This window comes from Embiotoca jacksoni, unplaced genomic scaffold, assembly GCF_022577435.1.
Source record: "Embiotoca jacksoni isolate LCO1_2020_lvr unplaced genomic scaffold, fEmbJac1.0.p SCAF_3, whole genome shotgun sequence".
Lineage (NCBI taxonomy): Eukaryota > Metazoa > Chordata > Actinopteri > Embiotocidae > Embiotoca > Embiotoca jacksoni.
Window position 1 is genome coordinate 6,342,423 of NW_027185381.1, and position 27,677 is coordinate 6,370,099.

Sequence of the window (27,677 nt, forward strand, 5' to 3'; positions counted from 1 at the left end):
TTTTTTTTTGCTATCTGAGCTACGATGTGTAAGATTAAAAAAAAAATACTTTCATGACTTCTACTGTATCAGAGTACAAACACAAACTTATGTCAACAGAATAATTTGAAAGGTTCCGAAATAATAGGACAACCATTTACACACGCTTTTAATTTTAGATGTTGAATATCAGAAAATATTCTGAAACGGAACTGTCATTTTACACTTATCACTTCACTTCAAATTCAACTGTTTTAACAACAGAATAAAAGACGACTGCAGGACAAAAGCTTTTCTGACCACTGTTTTTGCCAAACTCTGTCCTTGTATACAGCACATGCAGCCTTGTCAGGGACTTTTAGGAAAACAAGTCCTCCCCAAGGACACACACACACACACACACACACACACACACACACACACACACACACACACACACACTTAGCTCTTGGCCTACTCGGTTCCCGCTCAATACACTTGTCATTCCCAGCATGAAACTAAACTCACAAGTGGAGTTACAAAATTAAAAATGAAGTGGGTAACATATGTGTATGCATAGACACACTCACCCCACCCACACACATACACACAAACACACAAACACACACACACGGTTGAGTGTTCACTGTCAGGTGATGTCACATGACTGGCAGCTGATCATGTTTGACCTTCGATCTACTCTAAAATAGAGCAAGGGGGTATTTGCAAGTTCACATCCAGGACTCATTTCCATGCTGTGAGTGTGTGTGTGTGTGTGTGTGTGTGTGTGTGTGTGTGTGTGTGTGTGTGTGTGTGTGTGTGTGTGTGTGTGTGTGTGTGTGTGTGTGTGTGTGTGTGTGTGTGTGTGTGAAACAAGAAAGAGGAGGACATGGTGTCCGTCTAACTCTCCCGAGGTATCATCACAGGAATGCATGACGATACAGTTGGGGGGATGGGGGAGACCGTTTTAACCTGTAACGTCACCCCTGACAACTCTGCAACCTCAGCAAAGGAAAGCCCATGAGGCCAATCCAATAAATGCAAAAAAGTTGTCACCTCAGTGCAATTGATGGTACAATGCATGGTGTACATGTCGCTGCCGGTGATACTACAAGTTAATATTAGTAATTGTGGATGACACTCAGGTTTGCCCCTGAGTTTCTGGTGTTTACGTTCATGTTGCCTTGCCCACTGTGACACCGACAGCCGTAACGGATTATGATACGACTTGTAGGTGTGTATCACTGACTACCGCCCTGTTTTCTTACATGTGCATTTGAAAAGTTCATTTTATGGAGCTTTGTGTGTGCATTATGATAATCATCCTAATCAGACCGTCTCATATTTGTAATGTATGAAACCGTTTCATGAATAAAAGTTAGTATAGTTCACAGCTTCCTTTGGGAGCACATTAATTAAGCAGAATAATAATAATCATAGAGCTAGATAGAAATAAAATTATACAATTATACAATAATATATTTTCTACATAAGCTTACATAAGTAACAGTATTTATTTTATTTCATTCTTCAGTGTCGTCTGAGGCAGTGATGAGTTTTGCTCTGGCAATTAACTAACCTATCACTGCGTGTCAGCCTTTGATTCTGCCCATGACATTATCGTATGTGACAGCAACAGTTGTATTGAGAGACTGCAGAGTGATTAAGCATAAATTAATTTTAGTATAATAACTGTTACTACATCTGTTTTATGTGGTGGGATTTGTTTCTGCGAGGTCTCATCAAGCTGAGGTGCATCACTTCATCTTCTTTCCTCTTGCTTCCTTTTTCTTGCTGTGAACTGTATCACTGTCTTCCACACAGGCTCAGTGAAGCTGTCACTGGAGATTTTACATAAGTAATGAAATAGCAAATCTCTTCTTCCGAACATCCAACATGTCAGACGTGGAGGTAATAAAAAAAAAAAAATCTGTCAGCTGCAGTGTGAACGTAAGCAAACCAACCAATCAACGGCAGCCTTCTGTGCCCCCGTCAGCAGTGACACTGATACATTTATTCATTACAGTTACAGTTAAGATGACGTGACTGCTGACGGGTCTCTGGTGTTTCTGTTTACTTACTGAGACTTTGACTACATATAAGGCCTGATAAGGATATCTCACAGCATTTCTGTAAACCTGTACGATGTAAAACTGACATGATGTCACCCTTATAAATGTTGTGTTAGAAATAAACTATTAATACTTGTAATATAAGTCATCCAAAATAGCTGTTTTTACTGTCAGAATAGCAGTTCTATTTTCAGATGATAGAATCATGAACAAACATTAAAATCAAAAGCATTCATTCAGTATTTTCAGGTAGTTTAGTTTTAACAGATACACATTTTTACACTCATTTTTAAGTTTTATATAATTTATTAAAACTGACAAAACTAAAAAACATGATGCAAAACATAACTTTTTGTTGTTGAGTCGTAAAGAAAATGTAGAGATTATTCTAGGACAGGACCTTCAGCTCACCTGCAGACAATCAGTGGCATTTATCATGGGTGTTGAACTATAAACCCAATAGACCCAAACCTGAATGCACACCAACCCCATGGGGACATATGTCACTGTGGGGAAACAAACTGAGTCTGCCTTTTGAGGTAATTGGTTTTAGGGTTAGAATTAGGTTGAGATTGGGGTAAAAGTTAAGAGTGAGCATTAGTTGTGATAGTAAGGGTCATAGGTCAAGGGGCCAGTGAATGCGTTATGTAAATAAAATCCTCGTGGGGAAAATGAAAGAAGTTTTTAGTGTGTGTGAGTTTGATCTTCTGTATCAGACAGATGTGCAGTTTCTACTTCAGCAATGTTGTTTTTAGTTATCTTCATTGTTTGAGTTGGAACATCAGAGATTTAACTGTAAAATTATTGGCTGAATTGAGACGTTGGACTGAATTAATTAAGATGAGTGCTGCAGACAAATAGGCCACAGTGAAAATGTTTCATTGCCTCCACAATCCCCAAAAGCTTTGATATAAGAAAAGATCATAACTCATCCATCAAAGAAGCGCAAGTAAACATAATTTATTAATCGACTTCGTTGGGTACAGAATCACTGAGACATAATTGCCACAACATTGCAACCTAAATGCTTTTAGATTAAGTTAGATTACGTTTTACTGGAGAAACTTGCCTTTTTTTAAAAAAAATATTTTGTACCCTAAAGACCCTGGGTGCTCCAGTTTTCTTCCCACCAATGACATAAAATCCAGCTGGATTTGTTTGATGGTTACTGTACATTTAGTTTGTTGTTGGTCTGTGGTACCAAGTGTGTATGTGTGGATACCACAAGATAAGATATGAGATTGTTGTACCAACACAGGTTCTGCTATTTGTCTGTCCTGCAGTCGTGTTTACATAAATACAATGTGAACACAGTAAGCCTGCTGCCAGCCATGTTTCTCTCCAGACACACTTGTCAGGGTGAGTTCAGGGGAAAGGTGCCACGACCCCTTTTTAAGCATATATTTTGTTTGAGAGAAAAGAGTGTGTAGTATGTAGAGTATGTACCTAAGCAGACAAGTCAAGCAACTACCTGTTGAAATATTCTGCATTATGGCCTTACTGGCCGGGTATTTGTACGTATCCAAAGAATCTGACTGGTTTCTAGTGACTCTCAGTGTACTTACGCACAGCGCTGTTTCAGGAAGTAGAAATTGACATTTAGTTAAAAACAACAACCTGAACGACTGTGGCTAAAACTTGTCATAGCATTTGTCTGATCCAAGTGGTTTGGTCCACTTCTGCTAACGTCTCCATGTTGGTCTCAACTGTCTTTCTCCATTCATGCCCCTACATGTGTCTGCCCCAATACAAATCCATCAAAGCCCCCTGCAAGCCAGCACACACACAGATCTTCTTTTCTCATGGGTTTATTTTGAGGGGCTGACAGGGGCCGGAACCATGACTGAGAGGAAAGGAGGGGAGTGGGAGGGACCTGGCAAACACAGGGAGTGAGGAGAGAGCGTCTGAGTGGGTAGTGAGCTTCTATAAAAGAGAGAGCTGGAGCTGTTTGTGGCAGTAGTTTCAGTAGAGTGAGATTCATACACACGAAACGAGAGACGGAGGAGAGACCAGATCAGACACCAGCAGAGTTTAAACACAGCAAAGGGTGAAGAGCAGAAGCTGACCAGAGTCACTTCAAAGCAGCTGTTTCTTCAGGACTGGTCATCTTAAGTGCGCCTGGACTTGGAGGATTGTTTGTTTGGCTTGACTTTTGACGGACCCTTGCTTTGTTGTTGCTTCTGAGGCAGAGATATTTCTTCAAGCAGGACAAGGCACCAGAAGTAGACAAGCAGTAGTCTGAGACTGTCTCAAAGCAGTCTTCTTCCAGCTGCTTTCACACCTGCTCGTACATTTGATCTAAATTCACATTAATTGGGTTCCTGTTCTACGATGGCTGCTGTGCGTCAGATGGTTATGGAGGCCTCTGGCTTCCACGTCCTGCCGGCTCACCTCATGGCCTCAGCTATGGAGGAGTTCCCCCAGCAGCTGCCCGTCCCCAAGGGCCCAGCAAAGGGCAAGAGCCGCTCTCGCCGACCTCGCGAGGCTCGCTTCAAAACACAGCCTGTCACCTTTGCTGAGATAGCAGAGGTAGAAGAAGAAGGTTCCTCACCCCTGGAGGAGGAGAGGGCGCGCCGCTCCTTCTTACAATCCCTGGAGAACCTGCGAAGGAGCACACAGACCCTCCACTGCTCACCAACCGCCCATCACAGCTGCACCCCCACTTCATCCACACAAGCCAGCCTGGACTCCAGTGACTCCGACTCCACTCAGTGATGGGTGGGACATCCATGTTTCTCAACTTGCCTTGACGCCGCTTCAAACAGAGGCCAACTGAACTGAACCAAACTAGCCTGTCTGCCAGCCTGCCTGTGTGTGTAAGCTGCTGCTGTAATACAAAAATCTGCATTTAATATGTACTAACATGTCAACATACAGCTTAATGCATATCTGTAAAGATGTCTACCACAGGCTGGTTATACTGTGTACAGATATGGTGAGTGTAAACGCAGCAGATGATGGAAGCAATGTTGAACACACCACTCTTCAAATGTATTCCTTTTTCTACTGTAGATGTCTCAGAGAAAAACTTGAAAGATGAGAGATAACTGATATTTTTCCATTTTTGTTTAATCCAGATTTTTCTACTCGACTAGTCATAAAAAAAGACTGAAAAATGTTAGTATAGTGACTTAGTGACACTGGAGCAGTAGAGTACCATCACAAAGCTTTGTCAGGAGTTCGAGCTCTTGTTTTCCAGCTTCACAGTCAATCAAATCTCTGCTCTTGCTTCAGTTTCTGAGTAAAAGAACTGCCTTTCCAGATGTCTTTATTTATTCTCATATTTTCATTATAACCAAGTGGAGTTGTAGATGTTTTATTGCTCTTTCTGACTTCTCAAGTTGTATAGACTTTCCAAAAAAATCATAACCTTTATACTTTGTATTTGTTTTACTTTATACATATATGTTTGTCATATGTACTTTAATAAATATTTCCAAATATTCATATTTTTAAGTATTTTCTTTTCTTTTAAAATGTTTTATTTAGGAAGCACAGACTTAGAAAAAAAATTGTTTCAAGGATAATGTGACATTTTTGCCATCAAACTGATACTTTAATCTTTCAAATCTTTACACAGAAAAAAATTACCAGCAAACAATGACAAGAAATAAGAAAGTGGATCCAAGCAAATGTTATTGACCCAAAAATGTTCATATATGACACAAACACTGTGGATGAAGAGATGAAATCCCATCAGAAAGGTTTATGATAACACCAGGATGACAGGCAGTGAGAAGTGATGTAGCTTTACCAACTGTCCATCTGCAGTGTTTAAACTTGCTTAAGACAAGCAGATGTCTGACCCATATGTAAACACTCAATTCTTGACCCGTGTCGGCTGCATGCTTGTTTGCTTGGCTGGTGACGCACTTTCAGTAATGTCAGGTTCTCGTCAGTGAACTCAGCCACAGCAACCTGCAGAGAAAAGTGCTCTCTGGAGCCTCTGCAGCCATCCCTCCTGTTGCTAATAACCCTCCTCCCCTAGTCCACTTGATGACAAGTAAAGCATGATGCCCAACTTCAATCAGAGCTCAAGTCAGCCGCATGGTGCGGATGGAGACAATGCTGTCGGGTTGGAGTTGAGAACCTGCTTGGGTAAAAATAGGCTCTGATTAAGTAAACCTGCAAGAGGAGAGAGACGTCCTCTCCAGAGGTATATTGGCTTAAGTGAAGGGCTGCATAACTTGTGTGGCGAGGAGATGCAATCAGAGTGACATAGAGTGGAGATCAGCGTTTGTGAGCCAGAGAGAAATGTTACAGTTAGAGGATAGAATAATTAATGTTTAGTTTTCTTATTGCCAACAAGTCCTATGAACAAACTTATGCCAACTATATAAGTCTTTCTCTTTTGTGATTTCCTTCGCCCACTTCACTCCTACTTCTGTATGAAGATAATGCATTTTGGATTGACTCCAAATAAATTTCAGGTCCCTATGAAGGAAACATGTCACCCAGTGCAAATGTGTGGCTCATCAGCATGTTTTTATAGTTTTGGGGCAATAAAGAAAGTCTATGGCAAAGACTAGTAAGTTGTCTTATTTCATTGTTGGTTTGGGTTTGCTCATGGTATTGGTAGACAATAGGAAAAATACAGAATATTTCTGGCCTCTTTCTTCAGCAATTTTTCACAATAGCCAGCAACTATTCTCTCATCTCTTGGTGTATGTCAGACCAATGGTATGGTCGGTTACTGCCAGCCTAGGAAGCAATCATGAACTTACAAGGTGTGACAACCCTGACCCAACTGCAAAGCATTACTGCACTTCTTTTCAACAACAGCCCTTCAGTACGATGGACGAAGACCAGCTGGGAGCACATAGAAGGTCTCCACAACTCTTTCCTCATCCCTCACACAAACACACACCTGAGTCATTATTTTTCTGGTGCTTGTAGAGCTGTCATACTTCACTAAACCACAGCACAATTACTGTGTGACAGTGCAACTCTGGAAACATCTGCGTCACAGGAATTTCGTTACACAAGTGGGAGATCGCTTTGGAAAAGAGAGAAAAAAGAATCATATTTGTCATCATGTGCTATAAGGTGACAGATTGATTTAATTAATGCCTCCACTTTCTGCCCTCTTTCTTTAGCAGTCTAGTTTAATCTTCAGAGGAAGTAAGTGAGTTTGCAGGAACATCACTAAATCATTTCTTTTCCCAACCAAATCTTATATATGAGGACATATTTTTAATTTTAATTAATTTCACTGTCTGACTGCGTGACAGATGCTTCATTTTCTAAATGAAATATATGGTATGAAGACAGATTTTTACCCAAATTGGGCCTGAATGATTTTTACATTTGTGAAGAGACTGACATATGTCTGGGGACAAACAATTCCACTTTTTTTGCCTCTAAATGAAAAGTTTAATATGAAGTTAAAAGAGATGGTCTTGCCACTGCACACTAATCCATCCAGGGTACAATTTTCGGAGTAACGGCCAGACCAAGCTGATCCCTAAAAGCGAACAGTGATATCCCAAAATCAACAGGAAACCAGTGTAGAGGAGTTCATGGAAGGATCATATGACCCCTTTGACATTTTTTATGTTGTTGTGAACAACTTGGCAGCAGACAAAATAGCATGAGAGGGCTTTTATCTGATAAATACAACATGTAGCGCATTGAACAAACTGTACAGAAACTATATTTGGTCAGCTAACAAGCAACATAACCTTTGATGATTAAACTGACTGAGAGCTGAAGCTGAACATGCGCAAGTGCCATTTTTCCCTTATTTTTGGTGGGATGCCATGAATTTAGAAAGGCAACATGGCTGCTTTAAGTTCACTACTGTCATGACACTTTGGGAGCGGATACAGCCTCTTATTGTACAGGTTTTCTGACACCTTCAATTATTCAAATGCAGGTGAACATCTTCTTTCTTCTGTCTTCTTTTCCAGTTTGGAATCAACAGCTGAAGAGTTGAAACCTTTCGTGGAAAGTACAGGTCAGACTTGACAGGAAGCCCCTCTGGGCAAGTTTGCATATAGTTTGTATATCATCCCAGGATGAAAGAAATATGTATATATTGCAAGTTCAAAGTTGATTAAATTATTTTTTTGCGTTAATAAGTAAACACCTGCCTGCTACCCTTTACAGTTTGTTTCAGAGTTTTGCTTTTAAGAATTTTCTCTTTGTTTGTTTTTGTTAATATCAGTATTTGATTTATATGTATACATATATGTACTGTATGAGAACACTGATTCTCATACATCCATGAGTTTTTTTTTTAAGTGAACAAAAGACAGCTATAATTCCTCATCAAGATGGAATATCATCCCACACTGTGTTTAAAGTTAAAACAGTGTTACATCATCAATCAGCAGTATGAAATACAGAGCTTGGACATAAACAGCTTTTAGGTGATAATGAGATCCTGGTCTTGCATAAACAATTTATTATTTACCAAATAATAATTAATTCTTCTTTTTTTTTATGATCATGAATTGTCTGCTTCCCATTGTCCCTTGCAGTGTGTGCACTTGTATGCACTCTCAAGGCTTTTAAATGATAAAATAAGCCTGCTGCATTCTACTTTTATTCAGGATCCAGCATATTTTGATTTAATTTGACATTTTCTTTAATTAATTGCAGTTTGATTAATTTGAAAAGCACTCTGAGGGTTGCATGTTTACAAAATGTCCCCAAAATAAGGAGAGAATATTCCCAAAACAAGCTAGTTGTTTTCCTTGTTTGCAAAACACACAGAAGCCCGGAGCCTGGTCTGCAGGGACAGACAGATTTATTTTAGGGTCAATAAGATCAGAAAAGATCTGCAACTTACAAGATGAATAAGGACTGTCCCACTTCAATGACATAAAAAAGACCTAATTTACATCCTGACAAGGTTGTTCTGGTGTGTGTTCACAGAGAGGTCAGCATGAATAATAACTGGTGCAATATTTGCTCTGGAACAAGATTCCTCTTAGCCAAGTTAAAAGTATCTGCTCAGTGATTCCACCCACAGCCTGGAGAACATTTGATCAGCGACAGCTTCAAGGTATTGTGTGTTTGTACTGTTTCTGTCTTTTATGAATCTATTGACATTTATATATACATGTGATGGGTACTGGGTTTCTGGTTGGTGTCCACTAAGGTATGCAATGAACTCCAAAATTAGCAATTATATACTTTGAGCCTTCTAATATTTTCAAAATAAAACAGTCTAAAGCCGAAACAACAACAAAAACTTGTCTGGATGAAAAAGTGACAAATACCTTAATAACCAAAGGATAGCTCATTTTACAGCCACAGACATGTTGACGTGTGTGCATTTTGCAAATTAGCATAAAACAAGGTGTGGTTACCTTTTTTGATGGACTTCAACTGAGGTCGGGAACCCATGTTGTTTTCCCTTTAAGGTATGTGCGTGTTTTAAAGTTCTATTTGCTACTTGGATGTTCACATTAACAGCAGTTACAAGTCAGTAATTTCTGTATACCGTAAATGCAGCATCGGCAAGGCTATATTTAGCTGAATGCTAATGCTGATATAACAGGAATTATACCAGTGGATTTTTTTAGGTATCTAGTCATTAAAAGGTATTCTGAACTGAAAGTGGTAAACTTCAGTTACTATTGTTAGGTTATTGGGATTCTTCCTTTGGAAACAATGAATGTTGGTGCTTAAATGTCATGAAAGTCCATTAAATAGTTCACATATTTTATTCTGGTCCAGACTGTTGAACCAACAGAAAGACGGGGGCAGAAAGCATTAAAATAACACTGAAAACCCAGCGCTGAAAAGCAGAATATGTTTAAACTGCTGCCAAAATATGTCTTCATGTTTTTTATTTCTCAGGCAATATTTACCATGAGCAGCCCTGGCTACAGTTACGTACGCATGAACCTTGACCCCTGAAAAAGGAGGGGTCACTAATGATTGATCTGTAAATAACCAAAAGTGGTGCATGCATGCACACACAACATTCGTGCATCCAATATGTGTATGCAAGTGTGTATATTGTTTTAGCAGCTGCGTGCTCACAGAAGTATCCCTAACCTACATTCTGGTCTCATGACTTAGGGAAGAGGGAGTCTGGTGGGACAAAGAAAGCGTCCAGAACATTCAGCGTGCTTCTTTCATTCCTCTGTCCATTTCAAAGCTTTATTTCTAAGCTCTTCATCTCCCCCTGGTGCTGCAGAAAAGAGGTGATTATGGATGCAAAACAGAAGGTGACCCACATACCTCCTCCCCCAGTGTTCTCTTCCCTTAAATCTTTCTGGTTTGCCATCAAGCCTTAAGGAAAAGGAAATAGATGCTATACTTACACTGGATCCTTGATCTGAAAAACAGACAAGCTGGGTTCATGTACTTCAAGTTGATGATGCCTTTATGAAGGATTTTAGTCAACCTTTGTCAAGATTTAATGAAGACAATTGCAGCAATATAAATAGTACAATATATATCTATACTGTGGGATATATGCTCAGAGTCAATTCGGTGACTTCATTTATCGGCAAATCTTAAAGCAAAAAAATAAAATATGATTGTTTCTGACAAAAAGTGTTCTTTAATCTTGCAAGAAATGTGTTCTTATATAAACTCTGTTAACATATTCTTCAAATGTTTGTGACTAATTTGTAATTATGTGTTATAGACAGTGCACTTTCCTTAGCTTCAGAGTTAAGGGGAATATTGAAAAACCAGTGAGAAGTCCCAGATGTCCAGAGTCTTGCTCTGAATGAGTTTTTCCATTTTAGGCTGAGACTCAGAAAGGTCGAGGATGCTAAGCTCTCTTCCTCACTGCTTTACTTGGCACAGCAGCGTAAGTAAATAGTCTAATCATCAGTCAGCCAACATTACACACAAATATCTGGCTCCTTTGCCCGTGTTTGAATTTGTCTCATATCTTTACAGACACACAGAGCAAAATGCTCAAATAATTTATTTCACACTTTAATAAATGGCCATGTGCCATTTGGATATTACCCTGACAACAATGACTCACCTCAAGCTTATTTAGTTGGCCTTGTTTTTCCCAATCACCAAAGATTTGTCTTTTTTATTGTTTTCAAATGTTATAGAGGAGTTAAAGCATTAATTGTATGAGCTCGTGTTTTGATCTTTTTCACTAGCCAACATATGTAGTACTACAGTTGAGACATGTTGGTGTACCTTGAAGAATCCTGAATCAAAATGCACTCAGAATGATGGGCAGCTTTAAAAGTTAAATGCAAGAGGCGCCTGCCAATCATTTGTTCCTACCTCTTGATATGTCACGTTTCCTGGAGGTCGGTTTAGTCCAAATCTGATTGATGGAACCCTTGCCCAATTAAAACTTAACATAAAACTTGTGACCGTTTGTGACGCATTGTTTCGAACCAATGAGGTTGGTGTTGTTGCACGGTGTAACCAATCACAGTGAAGGGGTAGGCTCTCGTTCAAGGAGCGCGAACAGTTAAGGGGCTACGAGAAAATGGCGATTATGAACTTTAGGTATGCGAGCAACATTATATGGACATTTTAAGCACCTTTAACGATACCAACATCATTTCGGGCGTGTTTCTTTCTTTGCCATATATGTTATTTGACTCAACGGTGTGCTACCTGAAGCTAATCTGTAACTTGCGTTCAGTCGTAGTTGATAGCTGAATGCGGTCAGCGTCAAAACATTGGCTCCCGTTAACTGTCGACGGCTGCTCTGCTCCCACACACAATGAACGGCCAGTCGGATCAACCTAATGACAGCTGGCTTCATTACGTTTGATCAAGACTGACCTGTTCTCATGGCACTTCGTTGAGGTAAGGGGTCTGAAGCCACTCGCTGTCTTGGGGACTTCGCATTTAACGGCATGGCTTTACACAACATGGTTTTTGTCATCGGTTCAGGACATCACGAGTCAGACGACCAACAGGAGGTCAGGAGTCATTTCGTGAAACGAGGAATATTGAACATCCTCTTACATTTCGGCTGCAAATACGGATTTGACAAAGTGCGCTGGGGTTATAAATTCTTCGGATCTAACGCCGGTCGTAACGCCAGCCTCGTATCAAGAGGATCAGACTTCAAGGAGCTTCGGCACAAAACATTTGAGGACTTTGAACAAGAGTTTGAAGCGAAGTTTGACGCGAGGGATGAAGTGTGCCCAACTCAGCAGAAGCAGCGATCCAATAAATCTGCTTCAGTTCAAAACGCGCTGAAAGAAACTCTGCTGGACTTCCAGTGGGACAGACCAGACATTACTTCTCCCACCAAGCTGACCCTGAGGCCCAGGAAGTCGAGCCGTGCTGGGAAGCCCAACGCATCGCATGAAGTGGACATTTCGAGCAGTGGGAGGAATGTGGTGTTTATTGTCTCTCGGTGTCCTCGTTCTAGGACACAACTTGTGGACTACCTGTCTTTGAGATACAATGACCTGCCTACAGATGTGACAGAGTACATTATATCCAAAGGGCTTCACGACATGCTGGTTCAGAGACAAGTTGTCCTCCACTGGATTGACAGTAGATCACATATGCAGGTGAGAGTACAGCAGGTCGTGCAGTAGTGTTCAAGAGGATATGTCCAAATCATCAGCAAAAATCCAGACATGATAATAATCAATCACAATCAGCCCTATATTATCAAGAAAGTGAGTGTTTTGGTCATTTTGATACAATAACAAAAATATTGAGCTAACCTGGGTGATTGTGGTCTTTAACAACAAAATTCATTATTAGGAAATCAATATTACAATTGAGCAGTTAGGCACCTGTACTTCTTATTGTACATAGTTGATGTATTCAGATAAGTAAGAAAACTGCATAATTTTACTGTGGAACAGTTTTTGAGACTAGAAAAACATATACCTTTGGGAACCACATTTTATTGACAATAAGCTGAGAAAAACTCAATTTGTTTTTTTCTGAACTACATCGTTTTGAAACGGTTTACTACTCATGGAGGAAAAAGGGTTGTTGTTGTTGTTGTTGTTTTAAGCGGCTGCACAATCAAAACATTAACCTGAACTCAACTCAAGAGTCTACTGTGTAACCAAGTGTGAATTTAAGAATGGCTATAAACATCTGCCAAGATCCCTTTTACACCGAGTGAGCAGTTGCAACCATTTGTCTTTTGGCAGGTTGTGAGATGTGAGGATTTCCTTGGCTCTGACAAGCTGTCTGAGGTCCTAGCTCAGGTGGGTGGCAGACTGATTCCTGCAGTCGCACTATTGAACCTCTGCTGCAATCACACGCCAGGCTCGGGATTCATGAAAGAGGCCTTTGCGTTCAAGTCCAGCATTGGATACCTGCTGTCTTCTGAAAGGCTCCACCGCCTGGCTTTCCCTCTCAGAGGTGGTGTTCTGCGATGGGAGAAAGGTCGGTAACTTGAGATGATATTCCTTCAGCAAACACAAAGAAAGATCAGAGTGGTTTGCTGAGTCTTTTTTATTTTATTTTATTCCATTACTGTCATAGATGCAGTCTCTAGATCGACTGTAAAATATCCAGAAGCAGCTATCCACCGTGAGTCACAACAGTCCCCGAAACTGTGATGTGAATTGTTACAGGTTCATATTTACGAAGAAAGGGTGCAAATGCAGAGACTCACCTCACAATTTTAAGATGTTATATTGTATTTAGATAAAAATAGCAATTTATAGGATTTCTTTTAAATGTCCTTAATCTATTATGACTCGTCCAGGTGTTTAAGCTATTCATGTAAAAAATTGTTTAAATACAGATACTAAATAATTGTGATATGATGTACTGTTAATCCTCATTGTCTCTGGATTTCACTGTTGTTTATTAGCAAGAATACAAATACACATCCAGATGATGAGAAAGCAGGGACATGTCAAAATAAATAAATCAAGATTATAAAGACAACGGGGGAAGTGATATATGATGCATGAATGACAGGACTTTCATGTACTTAATTTCCCTTAAATTGAGTAAGCTAAGAATAAGATGACATTTATTCATTTGTGTTGTGTTATTTTTCACCAAACCAGGTGATGTAACACAGTGCTGTGGCGTCATGGTGGAGCCAGTGTCTCGCAGACAGAGGCTTCTCCCAGAGTCCGTCGAAGTGTGTCTGAAAGGAGTGCTGCAGAACTGGGATGCTTCATCGCTGACACAAACCTCCACAGAGTCTTGGGTGCTTCAGCGCTCCAGTAGAAGCGACCAGGGAGCTGCTGCCCTCCAGCATCTCTTAATGGAACTGTGTGCTCATGCCCTGCACATGGTGAGACGTTCAAACGCAACATTTCTGTTTTCCACAAGAGAGTAGCTCTTATCCATGTCGTGTTTCAGTTATACAGTAAAGGCTTTGTTTCAGTGTTAACCTTGAAGCATTTTCAGGGAGAAAGCAACATGTGTTTCTGATTTTTATTTCAAGAAACATTTCAAACTTGAAGATATAAAGTTTTGCAGATGCCATCATCAACATATTGACAATGCTTGTCAGGTTTTTATGTCTGTTCCTCAAAGCAGACAAGTAGGGTCTTTTTTTTTTTTTTTTTTTTTTTTTTAATAAATGAATAGGTTTTGATTATAGACTATGTATAAAAATGGATGTTGCGGAAGTTCCTGAAAGTGCAATACCACTGAAGGCTGCTAGGGGCTGGCTTCAAAAGTCAGTACATTTTTTTCCCACAAGTTGTGGTGTCATTCACTAAATTCACTCATTCTGATCAGTGTTCTGGTGGTCCATCTGAAAATAATTCCAAACTTCAGTAGATATTAGGCCAGAAAGAGAAGTATGTTTTAGGGCATGTCTGGTTTGATTGACATGCCTGGGAGGGCATAGTGTCCTCAGCTTCTCCATCAGGTCCACCTCTCGCTCCTACCCAGTGTGTCCAAATGTGTTCACTTCTTGCTCCAAGAACAAAGATAACGTGGGACAATAATACCAGACTCGAAGCTTCAAAACAGTTGTTCACAAAGCGCTGGGTGATGTCATGGTAGCTTGCCACGTGGTTTTCACAGACACTCATCATTAAAAAAAAAAAAAAACTTGCATAAGCTACGTTAAAGTTGATAACACAAATTTAAGGACAGCTGTTATGCCAAAAAATCTGATGGGAACAGATCATCCTACTTTAACAGTTAATCAACTGGAAGTCTTAAGTTTATTCTGAGTGGCATTTAATTTCATGCGTAGTTGTAGAGTTAACACTTTTAACAGGTTGTCGGGGTCTGGGGGTTGTGAGTGGGTTATACAGCATATTGACAATAGAACAGACGGTCAGCTGCATCACATTCATAAATATGAGATATATTCTTCATCATCTCATAACGGCTTCTGTTTGCATTTACTGATTGAACTCCATCTCTTGCTCGTTCCCACAGCTCGCCGAGGTGAATGACAGCGGACTGGTGCGCTCGGCCGTCCTCTCCCCGCTGTCACACTCTACCGCTCTGCTCACCGTTCTCCAGCCTGACCAGCTCCCGACCACCGACATCATCGCCCCGGCGACAGCCGAGACCTCTGCTGACCTGCCAGATGTCGTGAGCAGTGTTCTGGGAGTAGTGTATGACATCATGAAGGAAGATGGGGACGGCGTCAGCGGTAGGGATTCCTGTAAAGCTGACACATCTGGCCAATATCAACAGATATATTTTGGTAACGGTGTATACGTCTGAAAACAAATCCAAGTGATCTTCATCAAGATTTTTATGTCAAAATCAATCATTACCATCTGCCAATTATTCACTGTCAGATTTAATACTTTCATTCTGCTGTCAATATTAGCCTCAAACGTCCTCTATCGATGGTGACATTCAGGGTTTCAATTTGTTATTGCTTCTTTGTGAAATGTTTTGGCTGATACTTATTTCCATGAGACATGCAGGCAAACAAAAGGTCCTAGTTTGATTTGTAGTTTTTAGAATACGTTGTTACGTGGTGGTCTTTTGTCATTTCTGATGGAAGATGTTCACATTCAATGTGTCTGACTTGTGTATGAATCGATGAAGTTTGAAATACTAACGTGTGTTAGATCGTAGCATGTAGCAACATTTTATTTTCAGTGTGTGCGTTATTGTCGTCTATTTATTTGCGTTTGTTTATTCCTCAGATAAGCCAAAGGATCATCCGGTTCCTGAGTGGGCTCTGCAGGAATTCAGCCAAAGTCCGCTGACAACAAGTACATTGGAGACTTGGTTCCCTCACTCGGACCAGTCGGGAGTCAGCTCTCATTTAATGGAGTCAATGAGGTACAGAATTCAAATTTCTCCATTTTTCTATTGCCGATGATGGTACATTTTGAAGTGGAACTGGGTTATAACTTAAATGAAAACAATAAAATGCCACCGATTATATATTAAAAAAAAAAAAAAAAAAAAGTGTCCTTTTTGCACTGTTTGAACAGGTTGTTGCATGCGGCGCCAGAGCAGAACGAAGAGGAGGAGTTTTCTGTCCTGCAGCAGGAACTGATCGCTGGTCTGACTGAACTGTATCAGACGTCCCAGAATTCAGACAACAAGATGGGCAAGAAACGTAAGAGAACTGAATCTGCACAAAAATATTTGTTTACCTCCTGTGAACATGATTAAAATATGAAACTGAATCATTGTAATATTGTAATCACAAATATCCTTGCAGTCATTGATCAAATCAATATTTTGACTTTAAATTTGTTTTTCTTCTACATTGTTAAACTCTTGCCTTCGCAGCAGATTTGATCACCTGTGTTATTTCCCATCTGGATCTATAGGTGGCGCCCAGCGCACACCAGTGAAGCAGAAGATGAAGACCATGAGCCGTTCCTTGCAGATGCTGAATGTGGCGCGCCTGAACGTCAAAGCCCAAAAGAACCAGGCGGAGGCAGAGCAGCTGGTGACGGAGGCTCGGGGGGCAGACAGACCAGGGAAGAGACGGTCAAGTGACAGGAACAAATCTGGAGGAGCGAACGCTATCAGTGAGGGCCCTTCTTTAAACTTAAAATACACCTGTTTAGATATTCACCTTAGTGTAGCGTGTCGTAAATGTAATCATCTCACTGTGATGATGTAATTTCCCAAAATCTCAATGAACTATTCCTATTCATATGCTAAGACAGTAATGTCTCCCTTTGCTCAGGTTTCAGAAGTGAGACAGAGCTGCTGTCCCATCTGAAGTCCAGTTATGAGAAGACTGTGGCAGAGAGAGACTCGTCTCTCTTAAAAGATGTCCGACAGCTTCTGTTTGCTGTGAAGACCTTCTTTGTAGCAGAATCAGATCTTGAGGTGAGACATGAGCAAACTTTTAAATGTGTTTTGATATTATGCGCGATGGCATCACTGCAGCACCCTTTCAGTTGTCGATAAGATAAATGTTGTTAAAGCTGGGAGAGGCAGATATTTTTTGGGGCATCATTGGGCAAAAAGATCCATAGTAACCTTTTAGTTTATTGTAACTGAAGAGGTCTGAGAAAACACTGGACCTCTGCACCTCCTGTTGGCTCTGTATTCAGGCTTTAGAAAATGTGCCATAGACTGTTGGCCATTCAGCAGATTTCAGAGAGAAAACTGCTGACACTGTAAAGCAACCCAAAAGAAAAGAGGATGGACTTATTCAAAAAGAGAGAGTCTGACAACAAATGCAATGAATCAAATGCGTTTCAGAGATGGAGTTTTACTATCGGCATGAAGGCCTACACTTGATTTGCCTTTGCCCGTTTAGTGGGAGGAGCTACAGAAAGGGGGCTTTACTTTCAAATTCTGAATCTGTTTCAGTTTTCCCCTCTTCCAGAAGACTGCCTAACCCAGCTTTATTTATTACATTTTGTTATATTGCCAGATTAAATCCTGATTAAAAAAAAATTAAAGGTCCACTGTAGGTTTAAAAAAAACAAGATGCTGATATAAGGTGCCAGAATTAATTTTTTTTAAAAGATGGAGAATATAATGCATAAAGTTAATTAATTTGCATGTGCACAACTACTATGTCGACTTTTTAGGTGAAGACCTCGCTGTTTGTTGAACAGCACCTCCTCAAGAGCAGCAAATCAATCAGGCAGCTGTATGGCGCGGCTTCTGACGTCGATAGCAAAGTCAGCGAGTGAGTGATTTCTAATCCAGAGTCACCTTCCTTGATGATAACAATAAAGTCATTGTGATTAAATGGAGTCAGTGATGTTTAGATGTCAGTAACACAGACGGTCTCTTCTAGGTGCCGGCTGCAGGTGCTGTTGAGGCTGGAGTTGTGCAGCCTGTTCTCCTCAGAGCAGTCCGACTCGCTGGATGTTGATCAGATGACAGATGAGGTAAGACGCTCACTACTGACTGCTTTGTGTTGTCCCAGCGTTGTTTTTAAACAAGCAAACAACTGATTATGGCTACAGAGAATGTGTTTCTTTTTTCTTTTTTTTTTTTTAAATCTTGCCCACAATACTGATGAGAAACCTTTTGGGTAAAGTCACTTGGAAACAATCAGTGTTTGGCTGGTTGCTGTTGTTAAACTTCTTTGATTAACACAGGAAATGGAGTGAAGTGTGGCAATTATCTGAATGGAAGCAGACCATATTTCATTGATTGGTTGCGTTGGGCAATTACCACAAAACATGAATCCCAATTTTATTGAAATGTTCCACCGTTTAGGATATTTTTTATGAATTGTTTCAAATTAAGCAAAATCTATGCCCTAAACTCTCCTGCGTGCACAATAGAGCAAACATAAAGTATCTGTCCTGTTCCTCAGGTGGCTGAAATGCTCCGGATCATTTCCTTGACGAAGGACCCAGTTTTCTTAGCGAGGTTCCTCCAAGACGAGGTGCTCCCAGGGTAAGTGTGTAAAAAATAATAAAAGCCTGTTTTTTCTTGACCATATTCTTGCAAAGAGACGTCATTGTTATTGATTACTTTTGTGGTAGTATGTATGTATGTGGTATAGCTAAAATGTAACAGCCATCTAACGGGAACCTTTCGGCATCGTTCAGGTTCCTGAACGCTGTCCCCAGAGTGCTTGCAGACATCTACCACAGTCTAGGAACTCAGCTCCCTGAGGCTTTAGTGGCCGTTCTGCCCGCTGACTTCTTCAGCGATGACTCGATTGCCAAGGACAGCGTTTCTCCTTCAGCCTCCATCTCTGCACACGCGCCGCTCTCGGATGGCACAGATTGCCTGCAGGACCTGCGAAATCGCTCCGCCAGCAAGAGGAGGTGAGGGAAAGACACGCTTTGATCGTGGACCGTCAGGAAGGGCCTGGAATTAAAAACGGATGCGACAATTTAAAAAGTCATTTGAGTGAGATCGATGTTGCTGTTTTAATGTACCGAGGATGAAAGTAATTGAGTGTTTCGAAGCTGTTTTCTGTTTAGTCTTTTTTTTTTTTTTTTTTTTTGTAATGATTTTCTTTTCTTAGGAGTGGAATGCTGACTCGTCATCGCAGTATGACTGAATCGTCACAGAGTCTTCGCCAAATAGAGATGCCCAAAAAGACTACAAGAGCTGTAAGACGATTAATCACCTGTGATATCTGTTTAGAATTTGTATGAAACGTTCATCAACTTTCAAAATTTCTCTAATTGATGGTTCTGATTCTGCTTCGTGTTATTTTTGCGGTCTAATTTCTTAAATGCTTACTTTTGTCCTGTGGGAACACCACCAGCCAAGACACCCGAGATGGCATTAGGACATACCTTACATCTTTTTATTTAGCTGTGTAATTTATTTTCTGTATTTATTTATTGTGTTTTCATTAGTCCAAATCGAAGGCGTGTCTTGCTTTGGAGAAACCAGTTGCAGAACCACAACCCCAGAAGCAAGAAAAACAGGGTATGCTCTGTTTTACACCTCACATGATCACACAAAGCACCACCCAGCCACTCACCCCAAAATCCATGTTTAAAACATAAAACTGAACTGCGTGTGTTCGTAGTTTGTTCTCTTAGATAAGAACGTGACTGTTGAAAGCTGGAATTAATCTTCCTCAGCTTGTGACCAAAACATCTGCAGAAAATTGTTATTCACTCCTCCGCTGTTCATTTGTTTGCTCGGTGAGTTGCTTAATGACGCCAAACTGTGGCCTTCCAAGAGAAGAAGGCACCGGGAATGAGTACAAGCTAATACTAGCCTGTTTTTTGTTTTCAAAAAGAAAAAACAGAAACTCTTTATATCCCCTATATCAGAGGTCTTCAACAGGGGGTCTGCGACCCCTAGGGGGTCCGCGGAGGTACTGCAGGGGGTCCGTGAATTTTTTTTTTTTTTTTTTTTTGGTTGATTAGACAATTTTTCATATTTTTATTTATTTATTTTTGCCACACAAAAAAAAATTCCGCAAATTTAAATGTCTTTAAATACAGATTAACATGAATCCAACATATTTTAGCAAATGGATAAATGGAGGCAGAAGATGTTATCTTTCAGTCAGAAATGCACACATTCAGCGATACACAGGAGCTTTCTCAAGCTGGGCACCGGTTCACTCAGCGCGAGACTAGCCTGGACCTGTCCCTCCAAGCCTTCTGCACTCCACCAGCTTAATATAAAACACAATTCATATATATATATATCTATATATATATATATAGTAGGGAGTCCCTGCTCCATTTCTCTTATCAGTTTGGGGGTCCTTGGCCTGAAAAACATTGAAGACCCCTGCTCTATATGCTGACGTGTCCCATACTCTAAAGACAGATTTTTTTTTTTTTTGGAGCAATAACACATTAAATACCATTTGACACCTTGAAAGTATAAAACAACGACAAAAACAGTGTATCCCCGTTTTGATATTGGAGTCCTAATCACCATACCATGTCCTTTTCTACAGAGGTGACCAAGGTGAGAAGAAACCTGTTCAACCAGGAGATTGTTTCCCCCTCAAAGAAAGCCAAACTGCCAAGGAGCCGGTCTGTGTCTGCTGTGGAAGGACTGAAACACAAGCGATGTCAGGAGGCTGAAGGTAAAAGGATTCAAGATTGTGGATTCATTTAAATGAGTATTGTCCACGGGTAACTTTTAATCTCCAGCAGATATAGAATAAACTGTTGTTTTCAGCAGTTAGGAGAGCGACTTGGTGTTCAGATACTCTCTGCCAGACTAATTGTAAAAAACAAAACAAAACAAAAAAACAAGCTGTTTAAATACAAAATCCTCCCTTTTCAGAGAGGCACACGCTTCTCACAAAGAAAGTGTGTGAGACGCCCGTCCACAAGCAAGTGTCCAGTCGGCTCCTCCACCGGCAGAAAATGGGAAGGTATGATTCCATCCTTATTGTTGTTGCTATTTTGATTTCCCTTATTCACATACGTTTTGGGACAAATTCTCAATTAGGACAATTATATGTTTGCAATAAATTTAGATTTTTGTTTTGTTTTGTTTTGCAGGATATCGGTCCCAACTGAGGAGTGTATTGTGGAAGAATCACCAGAAAAACCTGCTGAAGGTATTTCACAGAGATGTTTTTTTTTCCTACATATATTTATAAATATATTTATTTGAATGTTCAATTTATAATCTGTATTTGTCTGTTTATATGTACACGATAAATTATAATGCGCATTTTATTATTATTATTTATTGTGTACATAAACAGTAAACAATAAAGCTGTGTTTTTTTGTTGTTGTTCTTTTTCAAATTAAGAAAAGAACCTGGTAAAACCAGCAGGGATCTGGGGCATAATTGCCATAAAACTCATAAAATGTATTCTATTAAACCCAATTGAATATAATTTCCTTGAAATGAAATAATTACATTATTTACTTTTTACTTAGTATTGCATACAGCAATTGCCTTTATTAAATGTTTAAATAAAATATAATTACTGTAACACATTTGGGGATTTTTTTGTTTTGTTTTGTTTTGTTTTGTTGTTCCTTTGGACGTCTGGATTTATTTATGTTTTCCCCCAAACCAGAGTTCCGTTTTACACATTTGAAGCACGAGCCGTAACACCGCGTCTTTGTGCTTTGGTTTTGTGTCAGATCTGAGGAGGAGCCCGAGGATAAAGGCGTTCGCTCGAAGACACTCGAGCAACTTCTACTCGAGTTTTCCACCTCGATCCCGCAACCTGGACAAGGCTCTCTCTGCATCCCAGCTGAGTCTCAGCGAGGGGAAAACCGGCGGGCTTAACGTGACGACCGTTCGGTCTCCGATGCGTCTTCTTTTCAGCGCCGCTGATTCCCCCGGTCGTCCTCCCGAGCGGGCCGGTGCGCGCAGAGCCACCAGGTCGCGGCTGGCCACAGACTCCGGTGTCTTTGAGGTAACGTCTCTTTTTTGAATAACTTGGTTCACGGAGAGTATCGCGTGCATCAGTGACCGTACCTAAAGCTGAAGTGCAGAAATAACACGAGCAGCATTGTCACAACACAATTTACCTCCGTGTCTTACTGCATGTTTTTAGAAGATGTAGCTTGTTCAACAAATTTCCATATTCTGTTTGACTGAGTTCGCTTTGTCAGGACTTAAGGAACCAGCAGCACTCGTAGGCACTTTTTTATTTTATTCATTTGTTTATTTATTGGTGGGTTAGTTTTTATTTTTAGTAATGGGTTAATAACAGTTTAATAACCTGTTATTAACCCACAATTTTGACTTTTATTTGTCGTTTATTTTTTTTGTACTGCTTTTTAAATCAAGACTTTCTACATATGAGCTGCTGGATGTATGAATTACCTAAATAAATAAAGTATCTAGCTATCTATCTAGCTTATCTCAGTGCAAGTTCTAACATTGTCCGTCATGTTTGTTTGTTTTGGGTTTGTTTTTTTTAGAGCCCAAACAAAACGCCAACAAAGTCACCCAGTAAACGTGGCAGAGCTGTTATTAGGAACACGACACCCGGGACACCCAGGGCAACCGGGACACCTAGGAAACCCAGGGCAACCGGGAAACCCAGGACACCCAGGACACCCGGGACACCTCAAACTCCAGACACCCCTAGAACTCCACCTTCATCCAAGAAACGTGTTTTCTCTGCTGCAGAGAGTCCTGTCGCAGGCAGCTCTTGTGGCCTCGGTTCAGCTCTGGGAGGAAGTCCTTGCAGATCTCCAGCCTCCAAAAGGCCTCTTGCTTTACAGACACCTACGAAGCAAAGTCCCATGAGGAGTCCTCTGAAGGGTATTCTCAGGACTCCGGTCAAGGCTTTAGTGGAAAGCAGCTCCTCTTCTGGATTACGTAGTCCAATTTCCAAGACTCCCAAGAAGAGCGTCACATGGTCTCCCTCTCCTCAAAAATGTAGACTGGTGGAGAACAGCGCTACTTTTAAAGTACCCGAGTCGCCTCGTGTTGCATCTCGCAGTTCTCCAAGACTGGTCCAAACACCGAACAAGTTCAGCAGTCCTGTCAAAAGCACAAACACTAAAAGAGACATTTTTAAGACCCCAGAAAAGACTTGTCAAGTAAGCCTTGTAAAACTACCTGAATATGCAAATAATGTTGTTTCACCTCAGGAACAAAGCTCTTCTGAAAAACTTCACAAAAGGACCAAAACACCTGAAAAAGGTGAAACGGTTAGTCCTCTGAAAATGCATTCTCCAAATTCAACTCTACCTCAAGACCAGCACCTCTCACCTCAACCCAACGCAAGAACTCAAGCCAAGACCCCGAGTCCCACTCACCGAATGGTTACCCGCTCTGGATGGACCCCATATAAAGGTTCTGCATCACCTTGTGAGCCAGTGTTTACGCCACTAGGAGGTGCTGCTCTGTCTGAAGGGTCCGATGCTTCAGTGAAGTCTCCGGCAAAGTTCTCGACTAGAACAAGGTCTGGTCAAGCCAGTAGAACCTCGAGACATAACTTAAGATCGCAGTCTAGTGAGAATGTCCCCTCTGAGCTCCACGCAGAACCTGCCGAGAACTGGGACGTCGTGCAAAAGAACGGGCAGTCGGATACAAAAGAAGAGATGCAGGCTGAAATCTCTCGGTCCTCTGAAACTGATTCTAGCTCCCATACAGACTCACAGCAGGGTGTCTATTCTCATGATAACTCGACCACCTCAGATGATGTCAGCCTGGACATTGTTGATGCAGCTATTGTAAAGACTCAGTTTAGTGGAGGCCTCAAGATGAACATTAGCTTTTCAAGGAAGTCTTCGGTGTCTGGTGAAGACATTTCTTTAAACACAGTCTCTCCTAAACCACATCTGCCATCTCAAGGCACGCCCAGCCGGAGCTACGGCTTCCGTCAGACTCCTGACCGCCAGCAGAGGGAGGCTGCTGCTCGTTTAGGTTACGGAAATGATTCCCCTCGATTTTCAACCCCCAGAGGCCCGGCAAGGCCGAGCCGACAGAAGAGCACCGGTACTCCAAACGCTCTGACCTACCAAGTAGAAATGGAAATGCAAACATCAGGACTTCCCAAGCTTAAAATCAAACGCACAGATTCCATGAATGCAGGGAACTCCGCCTCAGATGGAGCTCAGAGCCCCGCGGTGGGTGTCAAACCTCAGCTGGAGAGCCCCTTGGCTTTGTTCTCTAAACACAGAGATCCTGGATGCGTCTCACCATCAGTCTGTGCTCACGTCACCCCGGCCAAAACCACGCCCGGGAAAGGTGTGGGCATCCAGACTTACATCTGCCAGACCTACACACCTACACGCCATCCTGTGGGCACGGTATCCCCAGTGGCAATCCCAGACATCATCCCCCTGACTCCTTCACCTCAGAGCGTTGGGAAAGTGACTCCGGACAACCTGAACAGCTGGCCTCGCAGGAAAAGAGCTCGGGTCGGAGTGTTCGGAGGTAAAGATTTTGGCTCGAAGGGGGAGCCTCAGCTGGAGGAGTTGCTGGAGCAGGCTGAGCTGGGAGTTAGTAGGTTACAGGACACCGAGGACACTGAAGAGCTTTCCAACAACAAAGCGGAAATATTAACTTTGACTTCCAAACAGTCGCCTCCAGTTGGAGCGGATGCATCTCCTCTTTCTCCACTGGAAGATTTGTTCTGGACAGAAAAGCTGTCCGACTACACTGATTCTCAGAAAATGGAGGAAGAAAACATCTGGGCTTCTGAAATTGTAGATGTTAAATCAAGTAAGCTGTGGTTTATAATTCTGTAACAAAACGGTGAAAGTTTTAATGATGTCTCAAAATACACGTCTATGGTTGCAGCTTAAATTGAAATAGATTTTGTTATGACATGTCTGGTATCAAATAAATAGGATGCAGGAAAGGCAAGCAAGTATGTAGTCTTAAATGGGAGGTTTTGCTTCAAAAAGGACTTATAAGGATAATTATAGCAAAATACCGATCATTTAAATTTCGAATAAATTACTTATCAAATCCACTTTCCTGAGCTTAAGATCGACTATTTGAGACTGAAATGGTTGTTTTAGTTTGACTACTTTCTTTCAGAAAGGTCCAAAGAGCACCGTTGGTGTTACATCATACAGTTATTTTAAAACAATAAAAGAAATGAGTGGAAGTGATCACACTAAGTTGAATTTCAGTAATTGACTGAAGTCTGTTTTTGTTTTGTTTTTTGCATTTTGACAACAGCAACTCCCCCCAGCTCACAGCTCAGGAAGCCGGTGACCGCGAGCGGGATTCTGGCCCTCACTCAGTCTCCCTTGTTGTTCAAAGGCAAAACGGGCTCGACTAGTAAGAGAACACCAAATTTCAAAGGTAAGATGTACACGGTTTTAAAGTTCAGCTTCTGTTCGTGCCAGAGAAGTAATGGTGCTATCTATGATATAAACGTTCACCCTCTACATCTACGATATAAAATGCAGGATTTGTTTATCGTTTCTTAAATGGGGGATTATTAGCCTCCTAAACTCTAAAGCAGCCGGTTTCCAAAATCATGACGGAAGTCTTCCCAGGAGAACGGAGGCTGTTTCAGGACCCTATCGATGCTCGTGGTTTCAGAATAAGAAGCTCGACGGTCATAGTGGCGCTGACGGTGCCGTATCGTGGAACTGTCTGCGAACGTTTTGCGACATCCTCCTTACTGCAACTTAACCAACCGTCCATATTGTTTCCTAAATGTTTCAGATGAAGCCGCATCAGGGAGGAAGCCAGAAGGAGATGCAGTGGACCTCTCTCCCTTCAACCAGCCGGTCCAACGCTCCAACCCCGGGAAGACCTACAGCAGGAAGAGACTGCTTCACTGAACCGCAAAACCGGCTGGAAAGCAAAGCAATCAGATTGTTCATTCTGTGCGTTACTGTGACGTTGTCGGCCTTTTGATGGCGTATCTGGAAGATGTCTTTCAGGCACCGCTGGAAACCTTTCGTCGATGAATAAATGTCCCTTCCGGTCTGCTCCGCCAATACTTCTATCCCCAAATGTTCTGTTCTAACCACTAGTTTTAATCAGGATATTTTATTATTCAAGATTATCGATTGGTTTAAAACTGAGTGAAAAGTTCTGCAGTTTTTGCGAAGATGTTTAAAATAGCCTTTACATTTGCTGTTAATTATTTCATATTTCCAAGTCATTTTTCCCTGGAAAATGATGTCATGTCATCATTTTTTTAACGAGTGTAATAAGCTATTTTACAATCAAGTCACAGCCCAGATTTGTTCATATGAATATTGTTACTGTGTATTTATTAGTGTTTTTTTTTTCATAAATTTGCTTTTAAGTAAAAAGGAAGTTCTTATGATTGATTCATACTGTAAATATGTTATGTTGCCAAAGTCTTGTAAATAAATATTGATTTTCTTAATTATTTGAAAGTTATTGAAAATGTTTCTTGGCCTGTACTCACCCTGCTTTAATCATGGCAAAGCAAAGTGAGTAAACAAAAAACAAAACTTTACTTGAATATACTTTGCAGACTTTCTTCTCTTCGGGTGTGACTATTAATTATTGTTTAATTAGTTGCCAGCGAGAGAAAGGAAACCTGATACTTTGGCTGTATGTGACTCACCTTTTCAAAGGTCAGTACTCTTATACCAATAAAACTCTTCATGTGGAGGAAGTCACATTTTAAAAGCTGCCTACATCCTCTGAATTTTATCACCCTGATAAGGAATCTGAATTTTTTTTTTTTCATACAGAACTGTTTGCCGTTTTGATGGAATATTTTTTGAACATCAGTGTTCAAAGCTCGGGATTAGTTTAACAACAAGTATCAGTTAGTTGCTGTAACATCGGACACCTCTGAGGTGTGTTGTGTTTGCATACCAGTTTAGATGACCAGACACGAGAAACAAGTGCTCTCCTGCTTGCTCCTGAAATGACTTTCTCCATTTTGGCACTGTTACTTTAATGTTCTATAACTTGGGTCTTTTTCAAAGGACACAGTTTGACACGCCGTAGGTGTGAATAAAATGTCCGAATTCTCTTTAGCTGCTTCAGATGTGGAGCCGTGTCACTGTGCATGCGGAGTCATACTGTCCTGGCTTACTAGAATTTCATTAGAAAACGACAGGGCCGTTGTTAATTTGTAAATTGTGTCCTTTTCCTTCTATGTCAAGTCAAAATGGCTCAACAGATGTAATCAGGCTTTTTTTTTTTAAACACTTAAATGTCTGAAAAGGCCAAAAACTTTAAAAACGCGTACACGGAAGAAAATCCATTTTCACAGCCCCCCTTCAAATATAAAGTTGTGTGATGTTCTAAAGTAGAGTTTGCAGATCAGGACACTGCTAAATTTCCCTGTTCTTTCATGCAAAGCTGCACAAGTTCTTTGATGTTGCGTGGGGGCCGAGACTAAACTGCAGCTTTCAGGTCCTGCGACAAATGATTGATTGTTCCGAGGCGTGTACTCGGACTTGAATTCTCCATTGACATGGTTGTACTGTGCTTTTGTGCGGTCACGTGAACCTCAACTTCCAGAAGCCTTTCAT

At 40.9% G+C, this 27,677-nt stretch overlaps 2 protein-coding genes across 2 annotated transcripts; both read left to right on the forward strand.

Annotated features, from left to right (window-relative positions):
- The first annotated feature begins 3,993 nt into the window (after window positions 1-3,993).
- Window positions 3,994-5,475, forward strand: cunh11orf96 (chromosome unknown C11orf96 homolog). Its single transcript, XM_069163361.1, has one exon. It carries the CDS (start codon window positions 4,362-4,364, stop codon window positions 4,743-4,745), a length of 384 nt encoding a protein of 127 aa, XP_069019462.1. The 5' UTR covers window positions 3,994-4,361; the 3' UTR covers window positions 4,746-5,475.
- Window positions 5,476-11,810: 6,335 nt separating this feature from the next.
- ticrr (TopBP1-interacting, checkpoint, and replication regulator) lies at window positions 11,811-26,554 on the forward strand. Its single transcript, XM_069163475.1, has 21 exons — window positions 11,811-12,502; window positions 13,103-13,340; window positions 13,976-14,208; window positions 15,315-15,534; window positions 16,043-16,181; window positions 16,337-16,464; window positions 16,682-16,885; window positions 17,047-17,192; window positions 17,906-18,006; window positions 18,118-18,211; window positions 18,646-18,728; window positions 18,884-19,105; window positions 19,309-19,396; window positions 19,649-19,721; window positions 20,716-20,847; window positions 21,051-21,141; window positions 21,272-21,330; window positions 21,870-22,147; window positions 22,659-24,915; window positions 25,381-25,506; window positions 25,876-26,554. The coding sequence occupies exons 1-21, from the start codon at window positions 11,834-11,836 to the stop codon at window positions 25,992-25,994; spliced, it is 5,700 nt and encodes a 1,899-aa protein (XP_069019576.1). The 5' UTR covers window positions 11,811-11,833; the 3' UTR covers window positions 25,995-26,554.
- Window positions 26,555-27,677: the final 1,123 nt, after the last annotated feature.